This window comes from Quercus suber, unplaced genomic scaffold (genome assembly GCF_002906115.3).
Source record: "Quercus suber isolate HL8 unplaced genomic scaffold, Cork oak 2.0 scaffold_216, whole genome shotgun sequence".
Taxonomy (NCBI): domain Eukaryota; kingdom Viridiplantae; phylum Streptophyta; class Magnoliopsida; order Fagales; family Fagaceae; genus Quercus; species Quercus suber.
In genome coordinates this window covers 391,286-409,799 of record NW_027069674.1, presented here as the reverse complement: position 1 = coordinate 409,799, position 18,514 = coordinate 391,286, and the positions used below count along the sequence as shown (strand labels likewise).

General features: G+C 30.9%; 1 protein-coding gene and 1 long non-coding RNA gene across 12 annotated transcripts in view; both read left to right on the top strand.

Annotated features, from left to right (window-relative positions):
* The window catches only part of LOC136070176 (uncharacterized), a 56,067-nt gene that overhangs the window by 29,056 nt on the left and 8,497 nt on the right, over positions 1-18,514 (top strand). The window lies entirely within an intron of this gene.
* LOC112025857 (disease resistance protein RPV1-like) overlaps positions 2,103-18,514 on the top strand; it is a 102,091-nt gene continuing 85,679 nt past the window's right edge. For 3 of the 10 annotated variants that reach the window (XM_065779723.1, XM_065779730.1, XM_065779729.1), the window contains exons 1-5: positions 2,103-2,742; positions 8,264-9,365; positions 9,550-9,822; positions 9,925-10,722; positions 10,841-11,823. In XM_065779723.1, coding sequence (XP_065635795.1) covers positions 2,270-2,742; positions 8,264-9,365; positions 9,550-9,822; positions 9,925-10,722; positions 10,841-11,629 — 3,435 coding nt within the window. In that variant the 5' untranslated portion in view covers positions 2,103-2,269 and the 3' untranslated portion in view covers positions 11,630-11,823. The other 7 variants (XM_065779727.1, XM_065779726.1, XM_065779725.1 and 4 more) reach the window with 7 other exon arrangements.

Here is an 18,514-nt window from a genome sequence, read left to right as displayed (position 1 = left end):
ATAAAGTTTTAAAAAATGGTTCGGGTCGAGTCTTGCAAAAAACATGGTTTGGGTCATGGATTAACTCGTTTTTGCTTTAGGTAAAAAAAATTGAGTTCGGATCAAGTATTTTTCGAGTAGGGTCAGGTCAGAAAATTATGATCCGTTTTACCATGTCTACTCACATTAGTTTATACTTTATCGTAAAATATAATAACTTTAATATTTTCATTTATTATAAAAGTAGATTATAACTTTAATATTTTCATTTATTATATGGGAAGTGTGTAGAAGTTACTAACTCAAATTTTTTTTTTTTTTTTTGAGAAAGAAGTTACTAACTCAACTTCAACTGACAGAATCCAATTAACTGTTTACTGTTCTCAGAAAATGAATTCACAATAAGGTCGAATTTTATATAAGGGCCCATTTTACGCGTGAGGGATAGATTCTGCAATGTGAAATGTGATCAAAGTGACAGGTACGGTTGTTTCTACCCAAAAAAAAAGAAAAAAAAAGAAAAAGACAGGTACGGTTGTAATAATGTTCACTTTGAAGAGTTATTTTGGGTTTCACTCAAAAAGTTCCATGATATTGCAATGTAAAAGTGTGACTTTGAAAAGTTTAAAAAGTTATTCTCAAAAAAAAAAAAAAAAAAAAAAGCTTAAAAAGTTTACTGAAAACACCAAAAACAAGACTACATCAAAGTTTCCTCTTGCTTGCATTAATAACTCACCCTCGTTCCATGTGTTGCACGCTTATGCTTTTTATTAATGTGAAAGTGAATTTTACGTGAGTCTCATCAATTTATGTATAATAAAATTATATGTAAAATTTATATAATTTTACTTAAAAATGTCTCATATTAGTGTGATTTTTCTATTTAAATATAATCATAATGGTATCTTACTAACTTCAAGCGAGATTTTGGGTCTATTTAAAATTTGCTTATTTTGTTAAAATTGAAATTTTTTACTAAAAGTATTATAAATAAAAATAAAAATTAGTTAAAATAATACTATAAGATCCACGAATACTATAAAAAAATGTAATAAAACTCATAAATTTTAATAAAAATAAACTAAATAGTAAAATAACAGACAAAAGTAAATCAAAGTCTCCTCTTGCTTGCATTAATCACTCACCCAAGCTCCATGTGTTGCACACTTATGCTTTTTATTATTAACGTGAAAGTGAATTTTATGTGAGTCTCATCAATTTATGTATAATAAAATTATATGTAAAATTTATATAATTTTACTTAAAAATGTCTCATATTAGTGTATTTTTTTTTATTTAAATATAATCATAATGATATCTTACTCACTTCACGCGAGATTTTGAGTCTATTTAAAATTTACTTATTTTTTTGGAATTAAAATTTTTTACTAAAAATATTATAAATAAAAATAAAAATTAGTTAAAATAATAAATCTCTTCTAACTCTTTCTCTGCAGGAGGGACTCACTTATTTGTTGGAGTGGATCGATGACGAGACCATGTGAGCGAGAGGGAGAAAGTTTCGATAAAAATGAGTGTACGTCAAGAAAAAAAGGGAGGGAAAATCTGATGATGTGTGCATAGTAGAACTGACTTTGGCAATCTCCAGGAAAAAGAGGGGAAATCTGGAAGAAAGAGAAAAAGTGAGCGGTGACTAAAGATAGCTACTTTTTCAAAAAAAGCAAAAACGTGTGGGTCCGTCTCGGAACTTAATATTTATATTTTTGATGAATCCGTTTCTTGAATGCTTTAGACCATTTATCAATCATCAATTTTAAAAATTTATGTATATATAAATAAAATTTTATAAAAAGAATTAGCTATTTTTCTATAAATTTTTTTAAAAAAATATTTATTAATAAATATTTTAAGGACATCCCTTAATAAAATATTTTTTGATAAATTTGTTGTTAAATTGAATAATATTTAAGAATAACGATATCTACTCTTATTGTATATTTTAACAAGAAAAGTAGATAATAAAAAAATTTCCCCTACGGGTAAATGCATGCTCACAGTTTGATCAAGTACCTACATGAAGTACTAGGCCAAAAAAAAAAAAAAATACTGACATGAACAAAAAAAGTTTTCTTCTTTCCTCCGGGTTTCCGGTTTCCTCTCTTTTAACTTGATGATGGTCTTAGGACTATATTAGAGTGTCCTCTTGCTTGCATTCAGTCACCCTCTTCCTTATTCCTTTTTCACTTCAATTATATTGACAAACCCATCCACAACCCAGCTCTCCTTCTCCTCCCTTCAGATCTTCTCATCTTTCTACTCTTAAATCCCAATGGCCTCATCTTCCTCTTTCACCCACCAACCCAAAAACTTTGATGTTTTCTTGAGTTTCAGAGGTGAAGATACCCGTCATAATTTTGTAAGCCATTTGTACACAACTTTGTGTCAGAGAGGTATTTACACATTCATTGATAATGATCTCCCTAGGGGAGAAGAAATTTCTGTAGAACTTTTCAAAACCATTGAGAACTCAATCATGTCAATAATCGTATTTTCTGAAAAATATGCATCCTCTACTTGGTGTTTGGAAGAACTTGCTAAAATTGTTGAGTGTAGAAAAAATAAGCAATTGGTGCGACCAGTTTTTTACAAGGTGGATCCATCAGAAGTTCGTAAACAAGAAGGAAAATATGGGGAAGCATTAACTATGCATGAAGAAAAATTTAATGATAAAAAGAAGATTCAAAGGTGGAGGGATGCTCTATGTGAAGCAGCCAATCTCTCCGGTTGGGACTCCAAAAATAGGTAATTACTTAGTGATTACTCTTGTTTTTTTTCTTTTTTGAGAAACTAATGATTACTCTTGTTAGTTGTTCTTAAGGAGTTATTTATTTATTATTTTATTTTATATGCAAGTTCTTAAAAAGTTTTAATTGTTTTTGTGATCACCATTAAAGTTTACTGGAGTGTAATCCGTACAATTAAAAATAATCATAAATATACTATTGTAGGGTCTAAATTCTTGACGTAAATCTCAAGACAATTAATTTGTAGAGTATGGGTCAAAGAACTAGAATTAGCAAGGGATTCATAACAAAAGATTATCACTCTTTCAACTATTTATTGATCAGTTTCTCATACATTCCATGGTTTGTTTCAAACCCTCTCCCTCTATTATATAATCACTCTCACCCTCATCTCCATCGTCCACGTGCTCCCCATCCATGAACTTGCTCAAGTACCTGTCACGTCAGGCAGCTTCTTTTCGTCTCTGTGTGAGTGGCGGTAGGTTAGGAGGCACTGTTCAAAGGTCTTCTCCACATAAATGCGGCCAGAAAAGCTGTTGTAATGCATTGAATACGGTGGCAGCAGCCTTTCCCTCAAATATTTCCTCATCTTTATCGTTCATGAATATGCTTTGAACTTATCTTGATCAGGTGGAGTCCTCGGACAATCAACCAGGCGTTTCCCCTACTCAATTAGTCTCCGACATCGTATCAGAATAAAACATCTTCCTCGGACAGGAGATGTCGTCCTCGGACTGAAGATATCCTCCTCGGACAGAGATGATCCCCTACCAAGAGGATTCCAATCCAACCTGGGCCTTGCATTCTCCGCATCCTTCTCTTCGGATGTGAAACAGTCTTCTCGTGGGTGTTCGGCCCATTAACTTGGGCCTGATCCTATTATCCCCCACAACTATTTAATTTTTTTTTTTTTAAGAAGTAGTTCAAATTATATATTTCTAAAATATGTAATGAAATTTTATTTTATATATATATATATATATTATTTAATTGAATTTAGATTTTTTAATTTTTGCACTCAATAATTGATTTGTCATAAAAATTTAAAAAATTAGATGGATGCGTAGTGTAAAATTGGATTCCAATTAAAATCCAATTTAGAATCTAATTAAATTCAAATTCTTCGATTTTTACATTAAATAATTCACTTGGTACAAAATTAAAAATTAAATGGGACACATAGCGCAAAATTGAGAGTCCAAGTGAAATATAATTGAATTTTATCTAAGGTTTAGCATCTATAGATTATTAATTAAGGACTACCATTAATTGTTTGATATTATTTTTTTATTATATAATTTTACTAAATTACGAAAGTATTCTTTTCTTTTCCATATCTTGTTATTATAGTAATAAAGATGGAAATAAAAGAACTTAATATTATATTATCTTATCAATTATTAATTAGGAATTTATGCTGCATATTATATAGAAAAATTTAAAAGAAAAACTTAATTCATTAGTATTTTAAAATAACTAGTGTGTGACTCCGTGCAAATGCACAAGTATAATTAAAAACAATGACAAAGTTTAGTTATAAAATTGGTTATTACCCAAGGCTACAATCTTACTTAATATCTTTTTATTGGGGTGAATTTTGACAAATTTATTATTGGATTATATCTTTATCTTGTATCCTTTATACTTGCAAAATTTTTAGAAAATTAAAGGTTAATATTATCTCATCAATAAATTATTCAAATTGCAAGTTTTTGTAATTTAAAATTATGTATAAAATATAAACTTATAAATCATATAGTAAATAATATCCTATTGATATAAAATTTGATATGTATATTAAGAACGCAAATAACATACAATTTAACGGTTAAATTTTCAAAATATGTAAGGTTATAACTAATTTTGTAGTTAAATTTTGTCTTGAAAACAATCACAATTACACGGTTCAAATTATGCTTTTTTTTTAGAAGATGTTAAAATTATATATGATATTAGCTTAAATTTTTTTTCAACCATATATTTCTAAAATATGTAATAGTTTCTCATTATATATATATATATATATATAAAATTTAGAATTTAATTGGATTTATATTTTTTGGTTTTGCATCTAATGATTCACATTTCACAAAAATTAAAATATTAAATGGACATGTAGCGCAAAATTGGATTTCAATTGAAATATAATTTAGAATCTAATTGGATTTGGACTCTTCGATTTTTATACTCAATAATTTACTTAGTACAAAAATTAAAAATTGGATGGGACACGTGGCGCAAAATTGAGAATTCAATTGAAATCTAATTGAATTTTTTCTAAGTTTTAATTTTTAATATATACTAGTATGTAACCCATGCTACCGCATGGGAATAAATATATTATTAATCATGAGTTTATTCATGTTTAAAAGGTTCAATTAAGTCTAAATTTATATTATTAACCATACAATTTTATTAACAAAACTTAGCAGTATATATATATATATATGTATATAGACATTGGATATTCTTCCCATGTACTAAATATTGTTTTCAATAAGGTCACACCAAATTTGTTGAAAGCCATCTTCGTGCAAGATTGATATCTGCAAGAGAAGTCAATCATCAAGCAAGGACCAAAGGATTTCAAAAAATATTAATATTGACTCAATGTATGCACATACACACAAACCCATCACTATATCAATTAAGAGAATCAAAACTAAATAGAAATATTATACAGAAAGATGAACCTTGGTGACGATGTTTATCCAAAAGATCCATTCACGCTTTTAAATCTTCAATCTCTATGGTGATTGAAATTTTCGTAGCTTAAAAAATTTAAAATTAAAAAAAAAAAAAAAAAAAAACCTTAGAGTTGTACTCATTTTGTAGTTTTACGATGGGTCATTTTGTAACATGATGGCCATTTGTGTGAAAAAAAAAAACCTTTGAAGTTGCATGACTGATAAAAGAAATTCTCTCCAATCTCTTTTTATAGAGAGATGAATTTGTGCGTGTTTTTATACATTCTTTATAGTTGTATTATTACGAAACAAGTCCAATGGATTTAGATTGGTAATATCGATTCCCAAAGCATGAGTGTTTAATGTGTTATTAATTTCATCTCATCTCATTACCAAGTCAAATGAATTTTAATTGGAATTCAATTTTTCCAAGTGGTGCATCTCTTGCAATATTCTTTCATTTTTTTTTTTTTTTTTAATTAATTTTTTGAAATTTATTTTCAATTCCCATAGCCACTTTCCATATTTGGCTTCCTGTTATAGTTCCCTAGGCACTTTGAAGTTTGAACCAAGAGAATAATGAACTTACGTAAAAATAAATAAAAACAATGAACCAGAGTAATGGTTCTCTCGAAAACAACCCTAAATCATATTATATTCTTCTGATTATTTTCTTTGTACACGTGTATAGTAAAATTGGACTCCAATTTTAGATTTTAATTGAACAATTAGAATGACACATGGCACAAAATTGAAACTCTAATTTGGAATTCTATTTGAGTTTCTCTCTGCTTCACCTATTATTATATATATAGATTAGTATGTAACCCCGTGCTACCGCACGGGACTAGTTAATTGTAATGATGGCCAATTTTTTTTGTTTTTGGGGTTTATCACATGGATGATAGAATTAAATCAAATAATGAAAAATATATATTGCATTTTATTATTTAAGTAATGCTATTGGTTTTTTTTTTTTTTTGGTTTATCATACATAGGATAGTATTAGATAAAACAATGAATAAAAAAAGAGAATATTGCATTTTATTAACTATTTGGACCTATCAAACGGAGGATGTTGAGTTGTAGATGTTTCTCCCACATATTATTTATTTAAAATATGTTTACCAATTAAATAGGTGTTTCTCCCACATATTATTTATTTAAAATATGTTTCCCAAAAATATCCTTAATAATTTAGTTCTAGTATTAAATATGAGTTGTAAGTTGTAACAAGTTTCAATTATCAGTAACTAGATTTTCATTGCAACTCACACTCAAAAAAAAGTAAAAGATTTTCATTGCAACTTTATGTTAAATGTATAGTTATCATAATCGTACCGAAACAATGGTTTTTTTTTTTTTGAGAAATAATTACAACATGCTGCTAACTCTGCAGCTCGAACCTTTTCCCCTCTAGACCCCCAAGCACTTTGTGCATGGGGAGGTGCCAATTCAGCTAAAGGCCTCTGGCGAGTCAAACAATGGTTGAACCCTCAAATTGGTAAACAATATGAAAATCCGGACATTATGACAGAAACGTTAGTTTCACAACCAAAAAGCTGATTAAATCATGAAAATTGTTGGGTTTTTTTTAAAAAAGAAAAAAAGAAAAATACTATTCAAATCGTTTGGTCTTTAATGTTAGTTTTTTTGATCAAATTAATAACTATACTTTCCTTCAATTATGCACTTTTATTTATGGTCTTTTAAGTCTTTAGCTTTTAAACTTTAAATAAGTAGTCAAATGATCAATTCAAGTATCTTATTATTTAGTCATTATTTATATAAACATATATAAATTCAATATATGAACAATAATATCCTATTAATTTCAATCTATGTAATGCCTACATATTTATGTTTAAATTGAATGTAACTTCATCTTTTTATAGTTTATCTTCTTTATTTTTTTAAATTTACTTTAATTTGTTCATATTTGAAATAAATTTATCATTAGTACAACGGTTGAGTCAATCATCTAGGGCATGTTTGGTAGACTGTAATAGACGTTATAATGTAATAGTTATTCCTACGATTTAGTTATTCTTTAATTTGGTTATGTTTTTATTACAAAGAATAGTCATTCTTTATGAATAACTATTCTTCAAAATGAGGAATAACTATTCCTCTTTAAAAGGTTGTATTAGCTATTCCTTAATAAGTGTAATAATTTCAGAACTTAATATATTTCCAAATAAATAAACTTTCCATATACATCTAACAATTATAAAAATAAAAAATCATAAAAAATAACACATATCTCTCTTAAATTTAAAAATAACAATTTTTAAGGAGATATAATTGTATGAGTAAAATATTTCCTAAAATAAATGTTAAGTTTCATTATAATGTTATAACTCACAACCAAACTAATGAATAGGTTTAGTTATTACATTACAACACACTTTATTACTAGTAATAAAGATTACAATTCATGTCGTAATCCTTAGTAGGTGTATTAATTTCTACAATTAATATATTTCTAAATAAACAAACTTTTCATATACACATAACAATTATGAAAATAAAAAATCATAAAAAATAACTAATATCTTTTTCAAATTTAAAAAATATATTATTTTTAGGAAATATAATTATATGAGTAAGATATTTTCTAAAATATATCTTAAGTTTGATTTAAAATGCTTTCATTTCATGTCTTCATGGTTCTATTATTGTGTTGTCACCAAACAAATGAATTGTAATAAGCATTACATTATAGCATTTTATATTCCTTATAATATCTATTCATATTCCTATGTAATTACTGTTATAGTCTACCAAACATGTCCTAAATCGAATATTGTTTTCATGTTCTGTGAATGACAGTTGCAGCGAGTCTGAATTTATCCAAGAAATTGTTGAAGAAATCTCAAATTTTAAATTAAATCGCATGCCGTTATTTGTTGCTCGATACCCGATTGGAATAAATTACCGTGTAAAGTTTATACTTTCAGATATTGAGTCAAATGATGTTCATATGATAGGGATCTATGGCCCTAGTGGAATAGGTAAGTCAACAATTGCAAGAGCTATTTTTAATAGAATTTGTGATCATTTTGATGGATTTTGTTATCTAGAGAATTTTAGAGAAAATTCGGGGACAAATGATGGTGTAATCAAACTACAAGAAACATTTCTTTCAGAGATCTTAAGAGTTAAAAATTTAAAGGTGGGTAACAAATATAGAGGAATAAATATGATAAAAGAAAGACTTTCTTGTATGAGGATTCTTCTAGTTCTCGATGATGTGGATAAATTGGTCCATATAGAAAATTTGCTTGGAAAATGTGATTGGTTTGCTTATGGAAGCAGAATCATTATAACAACAAGAGACAAACACTTACTAGCTACTCTTGGAAATTGTTGTTCAACCTATGAGGTTCAGGAATTAGATAAAGATGAAGCTCTTGAACTCTTTAGTATGTATGCCTTCCAAAGAAACAAACCTAAAAAAGATTATTTGGAACTTGCAAACCAGGTTATACAATATACCAAGGGACATCCATTAGCTATAGAAATAATGGGTGCTGATTTGTGTGGAAGAACTAGACTGGAATGGAAAAGTGCATTATATATGTATGAAAGAATCCCCAACAAAGATATTCAGAAAATATTTGAAATGAGCTATGAAGGTCTGAATGCAATTGAACAGGATATTTTCCTTGATATTGCATGCTTCTTTAAGGGAGTACTTAAGGAGTACGTCGTTGATATATTGGATGCTTGCAATTTATATCCAATTTGTGGAATTCAAAGACTTATCGATAAGTGTCTAATAATTGTTGATCAATATGATAAATTGTTTATGCATGACTTGCTACAACAAATGGGTAGGGACATTGTTCGACGGGAATCACCAAAAATGCCTGGAGAGCGTAGTAGGCTATGGTGTTATGAAGATGTTCATAAAGTACTAACTGAAAATACGGTATGCATCATTTTGGTTCATTTTCTACACTTTTTTCAAATGGAAAATGTAGTTATTATTTTGCATTTAAATGTTGAAGAAAATTTAAGTTTATTAGTTTGGTTTTTGTTTAAATTTAATTGTCATTATATTTTTGGTGAATTTTATTGTATAGTGTGATTGACTTGATGCTTTGTATAATTAGGGATCGGAAAAAATTCGAGGCATAATGATATGCTCACCTGAACCATCAAAGATGAAATTAGAACCTAAATGTCTTGAAAAGATGAAAAATCTCGAGTTCCTTATAGTTAGTAATGTAGATATTTGTAGAGGTCTCAAATATCTTCCTAACGAATTAAGGGTTCTTGATTGGTCTGGATTTCCATTATCTTCCTTACCATCTAGTTTTAATCCTAAAAATCTCATTGCACTCAACATGCCAGAAAGTCGGGTTACATTGGACAAGCTTTTCAAGGTATAATTAGTTTTATTTATTTATAAATTATTATTACTTTATTAAACTATATTTTAACAACGTTTGTTGGAGTTAAAAATTTTGATTTTCTTTTTTCTACAGAGGATACAATGCAAAAACTTGACATATATGAATTTCAATTCCAATCAATACATTAGGGAATTACCTGACTTATTGAGTGCCACCCCAAACGTAAAGAAATTGGATCTCCGTGGCTGTGAAAAATTAGTCAAGGTTCATGACTCTATTGGATATCTTGATAAGCTTGAAAGCTGGGACCTCCGGTATTGTGTTGAACTTCAAATTCTTCCAAGTTGCATCGCGATGAAATCTCTTAAATACTTACGTCTTTCTGGTTGCCAAAGGGTTAAGAGGTTCCCCGATATTCAACAAGAAATGGAAAATTTAAAGTTTCTAAGTCTGAGATACACTGCCATTGGAGAGCTTCCTCCATCAATTGGGAATCTCACTGGGCTTGAGCTATTAGAGATAGGTTCCAATTTCTATTCGTGTCAGCTTCCAAGTACCATATATAGATTGCAACATCTTCGCAATCTCTTACTTTATGGTAACGTCCAATTTCCAAAGGGCGTGGGGATTGGTAGACAAACAGCAGCGTGCAATTCTTACGGTGGCTTTTCAAAATATTGTTTTCCAAAGTTGAATTTTCTAAAAAAGTTGACTTCTTGCTTCACCCACTCAGAGAAATGTTTATTATCAGGGAGTAAAGATTTGAACCTCAAAGAAAGCATTATCAGATTCAATAGATTAAATAGGCTTCTAATTCGGGAATCCAAGTTCCTTAAGAAAATTCCAAAGCTTCCAGAAAGTATAAGACAAGTAGATGCACCTAACTGCATCTCGTTGAATTCAGAATCATTAAGAAAATTAATCCTTCAGGTACCCCTCTCTCTCTCTCTCTCTTAAAGTAATAATAGAAACAACCTTGGTTACCTTTGCAAATACATTTACTAGATTTGCTAAACTTCAATTTCTTAAAATTCCTAATTTCATGCAGTTTGGAAGAAATTTAGGGCTTTTACCAAATATGAAATGTTCATGTGTGAAACACAAAGTATTAATGGATTCGCATTCACAGCGCAAATTATCGAATCAGATTGATTGCTCTTCCCGGGTCTCCCTCTCCAAGCTCTACGCAATTGACAATGAGTCCTTTCCCACTCTAGATGCGCGTCTGGTTGATTTTGGAGAGAGATATGGTATCAAAGTACCAGGAAAGAAGATTCCGAATTGGATCAATCATCAAAGCACTGAAAGTTCCATATCATTCTGGGTTGGTCTTGAGTTTCCATCAATTGCTGTTTGTGTTGTTGTTCATCTAATTCCGTTGAAGGACAGTTACGCTAATAATGATAAGTACCGTTCTCTTCGTGATGATATAATCGATTGTGTTTGTGATCTCCACATTTTTACCGATAGTCGTAAGCGACGTCATATGTTTACGGGGTATTTTTATGCTTTGAAGTGTGATCATCTGTGGTTTTACGGTGAACCTCACAGCCAATTACAGAGGGATTTCGGAGACTTGATGCAAGGTGATCGCAATCATGTTGAGATTTCATGTAAAATCACTCATTGGGTTAGTAGAAACGGAAACTACGCTCCTGTGATTGCAAGGATGGGTGTGCATGTGGAATGCATATGTCCTCCTCAGAATTCCATTATCATCCAACACAATTCTCAAAATGTTGCTGACGACACAGAGCTGCTCGCACCTTTACTATCTCCAAATGGTTCACATACGGACTCAGACGCAGGAGACGCTTCAAGCTCCTCTAGTCCCTGATGACATCTGATTCAAGGCGTCCAGTGGATATAGCAAATGGGCTTGACTTATGTTTGGCTATTGACTCAGCAGATGGTAATGGGTTTGATTTGGGTTCTTCTTCAATAGCTAATCCCTTTATAAAAAGATGACCCCATTTTCAATCTATATCCACCGTCAAAGAAACCGAGTCCGATGCAAAGAAATATGCCCAGGTATTATTTTTACATTGAAACCATTTTCCACTAGAAGACTTAATTCAAAACAATGCACTGTGTATTATGAACATATATATATATATATATATAAAAGAAAAATTCAGAAGTTGGAGTCGGAGTGGATCGCTGAGTTGAAATTTTAGAATTATATAGTCTGCTCATAAAGTCATTGCCCTGTTAAATTTGGTACAATTTCAAACTCATTTGAGGGTTAAGCATTTGGTAGAAGTACAACTAAGCATTTCATTAGGAGTGACTTAAAATCTCNATTTTTGTTTCGCTTCAAAAGGGGAAAATTGTGGTTTCTTATTTTAATTTAATAGTTTATGATTTTAATTGTCTTTCCATGTGTAGGCTGTACAATACTGAGTGGCCAAATCGGAGTACTTTTTCATATAATCAATCAGCTGTAACACAATGTCAACCTCCTCTAGTCTCTCACAAAACTGGGCACCTCTATATTTGCCAATTGTTTCAAGGCTTCAATTAGATGTGACAAATGGGTCTGACTTGGGTTTGGGATCTGACTCAACTGTCGGAGATGGGTTTGATTTAGCTCCTCTTCAATGGCCTATTCCTCTGTAAATGTGATTCAGACTTCAATCCATATCCACAGTTGAAGAAAAAGATCCTCTTGATCAAATTCCTAGAAAACATGACAAGGTACCGTTTCTAAATTGAAACTGTTTTCCTTTGCATCATTTTAGTTAAATTTATTTCGCCTTGTTGAATGACAAAGTATGTCACCCACTTTAGTTGTATTGTTTGATTTGCATCTTTGGGTATCTTTATCACTTCTTGCTCTGTTTTGTTAAATTAACACCCTCATTCATGAAGGGTACGAACCCCAATTTGAAAGGATATGGTAATGCAAAGAAACGAATAGAATTAATGAAAGGAAATTAGTAATTTGATCAATAAATATCATCGCATGGCTTGTAGCTTTGCAGGGTAAGAATATTTGGCGTTGGTAAGCTGTCACTCCTAGAAGTTGGCCTCTACTTGGGTATTTAAATAAATATGTAACTATGCTTCCACCAAGTGAGAAGTCTTATGCATGGGTCAGTGTTTTTACTACATTTTTTTTAATACATTTTCTGCTTAAGACGTTGCCTTAAGAATCATGGCTATCCTTCTTTTTATTCAAACATTGCAGACTTTGAACTAACATTTTGTTTTCTTGGCCTTTTTTTCCTAGTTAGACAGTTTTTTAGTATAGATAAAATGGTGCTTAAAGTTTCCTGCATTACGTTAAAATGTAGTTGCATCTTCTTCTTGTCGAATTTGAAAATAAATCTAGTATTTTCATACTAGCAATGTGGATTCCTCTTTTTCTTTTTCTTTTTTCTTTTTCCCTAGACTGGATTGCTATTCATTCTCATTCAATATTAGGCTGTACAACATCTTAATTAAAGGATGATATTTTTGTATGTGAATGACCTTTGATTATCAATGCCCAGATTGAGTGACATCTATGTTTGAGTGAAGTTATTTGTGGGTTTTGTGTAGTTATTCTTTTCATGGTGTTTTTGCAGCATCTAGAAACTGTTAGATTTTTATTCAGTTAAGGAAAGGCTTACCATGAAATAAAAAGAGATGAGATGATTAGTAGATTAGTGGATCAATAGAGGTACATAGAATATTGTTGTTCTTTGAGCATTCAGGTGGAACTAAGAATGAAAGACGTTGGTATAATATTTCCTTTGTTAGTTAACTGATGGAATTTATACAAAGATATATTTTTTTTTTATTAAGACTTTCCAAAATGATTTGTAATTGTATTTGAAGTTTTAGATGTCAAAGAACAAATGGGTTTTTTTTTTTTTTTTGGTAGTGGGGAGAAAACAGTAAAGAGAGAGGAGAGACAGCAGTTCAAAGGTCTTGAAAAGTCATTAACTAATTTGAGTCTATTGGTGTGTTTTTATACCATGCCATTCATTGCGTGAATATGGTGGGGATACCAAATGCAGACCCCTAATCGCATACCTGGGCAGAAGTCTCTTGCCCATTGGATTTGATTATCATGTTGTCATTTCCATCAGTGGTAAGTATACAAACATTCAAAAGCACAAAGATTAAAGAAGTGATAGGGGTCCATATAGAATGCATTTGTGATTTGGTTCTGTCAAGTTTGAAGGGCTTTCACAGTGATGGCTGTGATTTGGTATTGTCATCAACTGCCTATCCCTATGAATGCAGATCATCTAATGGCTTAGATTGTCCTTGATGACATTGTGCACCTTTCTTTGCCATCTGATTCAGGGCTTCCAATAGATGTGACAAGAGGGTCTGACTTTGATATGGGATTTGCTTTAACTGTTGGACATGGGTTTATTTTGGGCTCCTCTTCACTGGCATCTCCCTCAGTGAATGATGATTCCAATTTCAATTCATAGCCACAGTCAAAGAAAATTAAAACCTCTTGATCAATTTTCAAGGAAACATTATTACTTTGAAACTGTTTTCCTTTGCATCATCTTTGTTTGATTTCTTTTGAGTTGTTGAATGCCAAAGAATGTCTCCTCTTTAGTTGTATTGTTTGATTTGCATCTTTGTCACTTCACACTCTCTTTCATTAAATTAACACGCTCATCATTAAAGGGGTATTAAGCCAATTTGAAAGGATGTAGTAATGCAAACAAAAGAACAGAACTAATGAAAGAAATTATTAATATGATCTGTTGCTGAGTTGCATTCCTTTCAATGGAAAAGAAGTTTTTAAAATTCTTTTAGTGAAAAGCATAAAGTTGTGCAACTTAATGGACAAGTAAAGCCAAATATATATATATATATATATTGATGAAGATCAACATTGCTTGGTCATACTCAAGAGATTACTTGTACTGAATTGGAAATATTGGTTTAATTAGTTAAGCATATTTTCTTATGAGATTTGATGGGGCAGAGTGCCACTTGCCAACTGAGGCCTGCTAGATTTGGCAGAAGTAAGCATTTAACTAGGAGTTGCTTAAAATCTTAGGAAGGATACAATAAGCAGTAAAGCAGTTATTGACACATAAGCCATTTTTTCAAAGTTAATGAGGGAAGAGGGAATTGTGAATTTGTGTTTGGAGTTAATGAAACAAGAACTGTATTAGGAATTTTAAAATTTACTACAGCACATAAACTCATTTACATACATACCCTTATAGGTTTTAACAGCTGGTTGAAAAATATTATAAGCATATGACTTAGATTTCTGATGTGCACTCTGCACAAGTCTTGCACCTTTTTCTTTTTTTCTTTTTTTTCCGATAATCTGGATGTCTTAGATTCATACAAACAAAATTTAAGTAACATTGGGAACCTAAGAAAAAGATGAGGTAAAGTAAATAATATAATTAATTAATAAAATTCATGCAATGCTTCAACCTAGGAGTAATGGATTTACAAAATTAGGTGATAAGTAAGAAACAGTATAGTATCATAAAATGGTGTAAACCTTTTGGTTTTTTGGAATATATTAGTATGGATTAGAAATCTCTATCATTTGCTTTAAATTTGGTGGGGATTAAATGTGGTTGGACGAGATTCCATCCTACATACAAAGCTTAAATGCCACCAATGTATTGCTATTTGTAATTATTAATATTTTTCTCTATATTAAAAAAAAAAAAAAATGAGAAGAAGCTTTTGGAAAGTTTAGGAAAGAAAAATATTTCAAAAATTAGCTTTTCTCTTTATTTTTTTTTTAAAAATTGTTTTTGGAATAAGAACACAATGGTAGCCAGTAATATGGGTCTATAGGGAAGAATGGCAAAGTGGAACTTGTGATACATGAACATTGTTTTGGATTGCATTCTAGATTCTCTGTTTTGTTTTTATTTTTTGTGAACTGGTGTGACACTCGTCAAATTTCTTTGTTTTTAACATATATCATTACAGGGCGAGATGGACTTCAGCTTATGTCTCCACTCTGCACTGTGAAATTCTCAGTTCTTGTGAACAGATCCCCAACTGAAATTTTCAGCATTACAGGTTATTCACACTTCTCTATGGACCTATCATCCTCTTGTGGGGATGTACAACTGAGCTAAGCTATCTTAGTTGTCTGCTTCTTTGCTTTGAGCCTCCCATATTAAAAATGAAAATGGGTTAAAGTGACTTCGTTTTGGTGGGTGAGTACTGGGTGGTCTTCAAGGCTATAAGGTAGGTTCTCTTCTCATGCCAAAATAAGTTTGTGGTTGCTGCTAGAAACTATGTTTTAGGCAGTTTGGAATGTGCTGATTGAACAAATGTGGACATTGTAATTGGCAGAAATTATATTTGACAAAAGGATGCTGGATTGCTCTTTTTAGATTACTTTAGAGTTTGCCTATTTTCCTTATCTCTTCAGTGCTGATCCGTGTGGCAAATATGTAAGATAAACTGAAGTTCAATTTCCATTTTTTTTTGATTGGTTCATTTGATAATTATATTTTGTTCCTTTCTAAGAATCATATCAAATAGTTGTAAAATCGAATTTTTAAAAAGAAAGAAGATTTTCTCCAATAGTTTTCCTTTCATTAGCTACTGCTTTGTTCACATGTATTTTTTTTTTCATTTTAGTTAGTCAGTGATTAAAAATTCTTTTACCAATTAGGTGTCGCATTGAATAGCCCTGTCCCAGCAAGTGCATTCTCAAATGATTTGTTATCCCCCCATAAATAAATTTTATCATTCCTGTTGGTGCATAAAATAAGGCCATTCCTACACTGATGGTGAATGTCCAAGAATAAATCTGACATAAAAAATGGATCATTACCTCTTTGGATTGTTACAATACCAAATGCTTAATGGGAATAAAGTTAGTGATGGATTCATGGTCAAGGCTTGGATTGAAATGGTCAGACTTTTCATGGGAAATTTGGTCTCACCATCACAAAGATGCTCAGCATAGATACAAACATTTGAGGAAGCAATGTAATGATATGAAGGTTCTTCTTGTACATAATGGGTTGTCTTGAGATTGGGAGAAATAGTAACCTCTGAGATTATGTCTAGGATTCTTATACCTAGGTGAATTTCCATTTATCCATTCTAGTATCTTTAGACAATTATTTTCTCTATTTTGTTGCTTATATATAAAATATCAGTCATATAGAAATAAATATGTGCCAAGCTGTTTGAAATGATTTGTTATAGATGGCAAAGAGGTTACTAACAGAGAAAACATTTTTGTATGCAGTGCATATTTCAACATTGAAGACCCAGATCTGATGATTGGTATGTTTGTTCAGCATTGAGTGCTTTCAAAATAATTCAATAAGGTATTGTCGGCTTATATTGTTGTATTTTCATGGTAGTGTTTCTTGACCTACAATATTAGAGCCTTTCAGTTGCATTATCTCAGTTTTTGTCATCCAAAATCTGATGTTGTAGAACCCACAATTTTCAGTCTAAATTAACTTTATTTGTGCTTGATTTATGGAAATCCAACTTCTGATAGAGGGTATAACCAAGCGAGTCAAGATATTGGCTTTAATGGTGTTTGTGTGAGTTTCTTTTGTCAGGCCTTCCACCCTGCCAAAAAAAATTAATTATTTGGATTGTAGTCAAAAAAAATTAATTAGATGTGACAAGTGGGTCTGACTTTGATATGGGATTTGCTTTAACTGTTGGACAAGGGTTTATTTTGGGTTCCTCATCACTGGCCTATCCCTTGGTGAACTATGATTCCAATTTCAATTCATAGCCATAGTGAAAGAAAATTACAACATCTTGATCAAATTTCAAGGAAACAAGGCAAGGTACTGTTGTTACTTTGAAACTGTTTTCCTTTGCATCATCTTTGTTTGATTTCTTTTGAGTTGTTGAATGCCAGAGTATGTCTCCCTCTTTAGTTGTATTGTTTGATTTTCATCTTTGTCACTTCGCACACTCTTTCATTATATTAACACACTCATCATTAAAGGGGTATTAAGCCAATTTGAAAGGATATAGTAATGCAAACAAAAGAACAGAACTAATGAAAGAAATTAGTAATATGATTTGTTGCTGAGTTGCATTCCTTTTAATGGAAAAGAAGTTCTTAAAATTCTTTTAGTGAAAAGCATAAAGTTGTGCAACTTAATGGACAAGTAAAGCCAAAATGAAAATAATATTTTATATTGATGAAGATCAACATTGCTTAGACATACTCAAGAGATTACTTATATTGAATTGGAATTATTGGTTTCATTAGTTGAGCATAGTTTCTTATGGGATTTGAAGGGGCAGAGTGGTAGTTGCCAAATGAGGCCTGCTAGATTTGGCAATAGTAAGCATTTAGCTAGGAAGGATACAATAACCGGTTAAGCAGTTATCGTCTTGTCCTCTTCTAAGATACAATAAGAATAATATTTAAAAAGTTAAAAAAAAAAATTTATTTTCAATATTTTATATACATGGATTTGCGGGTAGAAAGTTGGATATTTGAGATAGGAAATGGCTTATGGAAGAAAAATCCTACTTTGGAGATGGTGAAAGGAGTTGCACGTAAGCCATTTTCCAAGGTTAATGCGGGAAGAGGGAGATGTGTATTTGTATTTGGTGTTAACAAAACAAGAGCTGTATTAGGAATTCTTAAATTTACTACAGCACATCAACCCATTTACATACCCTTATAGGTTTTCATAGCTTGCTGAAAAGATATTATTATGGAATACTCTTTTAAGCGTATGACTTAGATTTCTGATGTGCACTCTGCACAAGTCTTGCACTTTTTTTT